This window comes from Nicotiana attenuata, unplaced genomic scaffold (assembly GCF_001879085.1).
Source record: "Nicotiana attenuata strain UT unplaced genomic scaffold, NIATTr2, whole genome shotgun sequence".
In the NCBI taxonomy this organism is placed as follows: Eukaryota; Viridiplantae; Streptophyta; class Magnoliopsida; order Solanales; family Solanaceae; genus Nicotiana; species Nicotiana attenuata.
This window is the reverse complement of record NW_017670403.1, coordinates 6,002-11,491: the sequence shown is the minus strand read 5'-3', so window position 1 is coordinate 11,491 and position 5,490 is coordinate 6,002. Positions and strand designations below refer to the sequence as shown.

General features: G+C 44.9%; 1 protein-coding gene across 1 annotated transcript; it reads right to left on the bottom strand.

Moving 5' to 3' along the window:
• Positions 1 to 1,312: 1,312 nt before the first annotated feature.
• LOC109238918 lies at positions 1,313 to 2,095 on the bottom strand. Its single transcript, XM_019405415.1, has 2 exons — positions 1,733 to 2,095; positions 1,313 to 1,636 (listed from the first exon to the last, which is right to left on the bottom strand). Exons 1-2 carry the CDS (start codon positions 2,093 to 2,095, stop codon positions 1,313 to 1,315), a joined length of 687 nt encoding a protein of 228 aa, XP_019260960.1.
• Positions 2,096 to 5,490: the final 3,395 nt, after the last annotated feature.

Sequence of the window (5,490 nt, the reverse complement as noted above, 5' to 3'; positions counted from 1 at the left end):
TTTTCTAACATAATAAATTGGAGATTGTTTACCTTGATCCTCACGAACCAGAACAACACTTACCGCTACTTCTGAAACGGCTAGATAGACAAGTAACCTTTCTCCGTCTTTTGATTTTGCTAGCAACGGTGGATTTGACAAGTATGTCTTCAATTTCTTAAGTGCTCGTTGACATTCCTCAGACCATTCGAACTGATCTTGCTTTTCGAGAGCTGAAAATAATTTAAAACATTTTTCTGATGACTTAGAAATGAATCTCCCCAAGGCTGCAATTCTTCCCGTTAATCTCTGCACCTCTTTCTTACTTGTGAGCATGTCAGGAATTTCTTCAATGGCCTTAATCTGCGCAGGATTTACTTCAATACCTCGGTTAGAAACAAGAAAACCCAAAAACTTACCTGATGAGACGCCAAGTGCACATTTCTCGGGATTTAGCTTCATATTGAACTTTCATAAAATCGAAAATGTATCAGACAAATGTTGTATATGATCCCTCGACTTTTGCGATTTAACAAGCATATCATCTATGTAGACTTCCATAGTTTTTCCTAGGTGTTCCTGAAACATCTTGGTCACCAACCTTTGATACGTGGCTCCAGCGTTTTTGAGGCCAAAGGGCATTACTTTTTAACAATAAGTCCCCCTGTCTGTTATAAATGAAGTTTTTTCTTCATCTAGGGGATCCATTTTGATTTGGTGAATATGCATCTAAAAATCTTAACAACTCATGTCCTGCAGTAGCATCAATCAGTTGATCTGTATGTGGTAATGGAAAAGAATCTTTAGGGCATGCTTTATTAAGGTCGGTGTAATCTACACAAACTCGCCATTTACTATTCTTTTTCGGTACTACTACAGTGTTGGCTAACCAATTAGGATACTTTACCTCGCGGATAGACCCAATTTTTAATAATTTTTGAACCTCATCTTGAATCACCTGGTTTTTGAAAGTCCCCTGCTTTCTCTTTTTTTTGTTTGGCAGGTGGATACGATGGTATTCATTTAACTTGTGAGTCATTACTTCCGGGGGTATTCCTGTCATATCAGAATGGGACCAGGCAAAACAATCTATGTTAGTTTTTAAAAATTCAATCAACTTACTTTTCAAGTCGTGGCTTAAGTTGGCCCCAATATAAACTTTCCTTTCAGGCCATTGTGCAAACAACTCTACAGCCTCTAGTTCTTCAATTGTTGTTTTGATATTTTCATTTTCTTTTGGCTCTTGAATGGAATCGGGCCTTGAGTCCACATCTGTTTGCCCTTGTTCAGTTGAGGTTTGTGTCGTGATATCCTCAACTGGACTCTGTAATTGCTACTTTTCTTCGTTTTTCGAACTTGAATCTGCTACAGAATTGATGCTTCTGGAAGTCTGTTGATCCCCATGAATTTGACGTATTCCCCATGGTGATGGGAATTCCATAACTTGATGCAAGGTAGATGGAACATCATCCATCTCGTGGATCCATGGTCTTCCGAGAATTATATTGTAAGTCATTTCCATCTCTACCACCTGAAACTTCATTTCTTTTACCACTGCAAATGTTGTAAGTGTTACCTCTCCTTTTGTCACAACGCTCGAATTATCGAAGCCGGACAGGGTATGTGCCTTAGGTACCAGTCTATCTTCTGCTTGCATCTCACTTAGTACTCTTATCAAAATAATGTTCACGGAACTACCTGGATCAATCAAAACTCGTTTCACATTAGTATCATGTACAAGTAGAGAAATTACCAGTGCATCGTTGTGGGGGGTTATCACGTCGTCCGCGTCTGCATCATCAAATGTAATACTTTCTTCCTCCAGAACATGTCGAACCCGCTTCCCGTGTGTAACTGTAACTTTAGAAATTTTCCTGGCTGTTGTATATGTCACGCAGTTAATTCCTTCGCCTCCACTTATAACATTAACGATCCTTTTCGGAGAAGGAGGTTTGGGCGGCTCCTGCCTATTCTTCATGTATGCTTGCTTACCCTTTTCGCTAAATAGTTCGGTAAGATACCCTTGTAACAGTCTACAATCTGCTGTTTTATGACCATGGTCATTGTGAAACTCACACCAGTGATCAAGGTTTCGCCTATTTGGATTTGATCTCATTTCCTTTGGCCACTGAACCTTATCACCCATGCTTCTTAAAACGGCTACGAGCTCGGAAGTGCTGACATTAAAATTGTAACCGCCAAATCTTGCCTTTAAGTTTCTATCATCGTCTCGCGTCTCTCGCATGTTTCGATCGTTCCCAAACTTTGAGGATAAACCCGACTCTCTATTCCTCGATCTATGATCATACCTTGAATTGTCTTGCTTTGATCGTGAATCTTTTCCCGCTGGGACCATATATGGTTTGTATCTATTTTTACCGGACCTTTTTTCGGTTTCTGCACGTCTCAAACTAACCTTTTCCTCTTTTTGAGATCGTGAGTTAATATCTTCTTCTATCCTTAGCTTCGTACTGTATCTGTTGTAAACGTCATTCCAAGTTGTTGCTGGGAATTCACGAAGACTTTCCTTGAGTCGCCTCGTGGCTTCTGAGCTTTTCTTATTCAAATTACTGGTAAAGGCTATAGCAGCCCAGTTGTCCGGTACTCATGGTAGCATCACTTTCACGCTGGAATCTATCCACGAACTCTCTAAGCAACTCTGAGTCTCCTTACTTGATTTTGAAAATATCTTCCATTCTTTTCTCGACTTTTTGATCTGGACAGCTGCCATGAGGTTCTTCGGAACATGGGTATTGTTGAGACCAATGGGGTTGATTTCGCTACATTTCGCTTGTCTGGATCCGCCACGACATGGTGGAGGGATTATTGCTTAGCTAGACCAGCAGGATCGCCAGCCTTGACCTGGGAGCAGTTTACACAGCTATTTCTGGAGAAGTTTCTCCCTATTACACAGCGAGAGGCCTATCGAAGGCAGTTCGAGCGCCTTCAGCAGGGATCCATGACTGTCACCCAGTACGAGACCAGGTTCATTGAGTTGGCTCGTCATGCTCTTATCATACTTCCCACTAAGAAGGAGAGAGTGAGAAGGTTTATTGATGGACTCATTCAGCCGATTCGTCTCCAGATGGCTAGAGGGACTGGGAGTGAGATATCCTTCCAGGAGGCAGCCAATGTGGCCCGGAGGGTTGAGATGGTATTATCATAGGGGGGTGGTCATAGAGCAGACAAGAGACCCCGACAGTCAGGCAGATTCAGTGGTGCCTCGTCTGGAGGCCGAGATTCATATGGTAGAGGCCATCCTCCTAGGCCTTATCAGTCAGCATTTCAGGTTTCTTACGGAGCTTCAGGTGGCCGTGGTCCCCAGGTGCAGTATTCCGATCAGCAGTCCTACAGTGCACCACCTGCTCCTATCAGTGCGCCGCCGCTTCAGAGTTTTTGGGGTGGTCATTCAGGTCGCCAGGGCCAGCAGTCTCAGCAGCCGAGGGCTTGTTACACTTGTGGTGAGACGGGCCACATTGCCAGGTTTTGCCCTCGAGCACCGAGCAGCTTCAGCATCAGGGTTCTCATGCCATGGTACAGGCACCAGATGTTCCATAGCCCGCCCAGCCAGCTAGAGGTGGGGGTAGAGGTGCTAGAGGTGGAGGTAGAGGTACTAGAGGTGGAGCTCAGGCCGCAAGAGGTGGAGGCCAGCCAGCAGCAGGTCGTCCTAGAGAGGTAGATCAGAGTGGTGGGGTCCAGCCCCGATGTTATGCTCTTCAGGCGAGGCCCGAGGCTGAGGCTTCAGATGCAGTTATTACAGGTACGGTTCTGGTTTGTGATAGAGATGCTTCAGTGTTATTTGATTAGGGGTCTACGTATTCGTATGTATCATCTTATTTTGCTCCGTACCTGGTCATGCCTGGTGATTCATTGAGTATTCCTGTTTATGTGTCTACACTGGTGGGTGATTCTATTGTGGTCGATCGAGTCCATCATTCTTGTATTGTGGTTATTGGGGGTCTTGAGATTCTTGTAGATTTGTTGCTCTTAGACATGGTTGACTTCGATATTATATTGGGGATGGACTGGTTATCACCTTACCACGCTATCTTGGACTGTCATGCCAAGACTCTAACCTTAGCTTTACCGGGTATGCCTCGTTTAGAGTGGAGAGGGACTCCTGGTTATTCTACCCACAGTGTTATATCGTATGTGAAGGTTCGGCGTATGGTCGAGAAGGGGTGTTTGGCCTATTTAGCCTATGTTCGTGATTCTAGTGCTGAGGTTCCCTCTATTGATTCTGTGCCCGTTGTTTGTGAGTTCTCTAATGTTTTCCCTTCAGACCTGTCGGGTATGCCACCCGATAGGGATATTGACTTCTGCATTGATCTGGCTCCGGGCACTCAGCCCATTTCTATTCCGCCGTATCGTATGGCCCCGCCTGAGTTGAAAGAGTTAAAGGAACAGTTGCAAGATTTTCTTGAGATGGGCTTCATTAGGCCCAGTGTTTCGCCTTGGGGTGTGCCGGTGTTGTTTGTTAAAAAGAAGGATGGGTCAATGAGAATGTGTATTGATTACCGGCAATTGAATAAGGTAACGATCAAGAATAAGTATCCACTACCGAGGATTGATGATTTGTTCGACCAGCTTCAGGGTGCCAGGGTATTTTCCAAGATTGACTTGCGATCTGGCTATCATCAGTTGAGGATTAGGGCATCCGATATCCCTAAGACAGCTTTCCGCACTCGGTATGGGCATTATGAGTTCTTGGTTATGTCATTCGGGTTGACAAATGCCCCAGCAGCTTTTATGGACTTGATGAACCAAGTGTCCAGGCCTTATTTGGACTCGTTCGTGATAGTCTTCATTGATGATATATTGATATATTCCGTAGCCAGGAGGAGCACGAGCAGCACCTTAGAGTGGTTCTTCAGACTCTGAGGGATAGTCGACTATATGCTAAGTTCTCGAAGTGTGAATTCTGGTTGAGTTCAGTTGCATTTCTGGGTCATGTTGTATTAGCAGAGGGTATTCAGGTGGACCCAAAGAAGATTGAGGCAGTCAAGAACTGGCCTAGACCAGCATCAGCTACAGAGATTCGGAGTTTCTTGGGATTGGTAGGCTACTAACGTCGGTTCGTGGAGGGGTTTCCATCTATTGCAGCCCCGATGACCAGATTGACCCAGAAGGGTGCCGAGTTCAGATGGTCAGACGAGTGTGAGGCGAGCTTTCAGAAGCTCAAGACGGCTCTGACTACGGCACCGGTGTTGGTTTTGCCCACTGGTTCAGGGCCTTATACAGTCTATTGTGATGCTTCCCGTGTTGGGCTTGGAGCAGTGTTGATGCAGGACGGCAAGTTCATTGCCTATGCTTCGAGGCAGTTGAAGATTCATGAGAAGAACTATCCGGTTCATGATTTGGAGTTGGCAGCCATAGTTCACGCATTGAAGATTTGGAGGCATTACCTGTATGGCGTGGCATGTGAGGTGTTCACGGATCACAAGAGTCTTCAGTACTTGTTCAAGCAAAAGGAGTTGAATTTGAGGCGAGAGTAGGTGGTTGGAGTTGTTG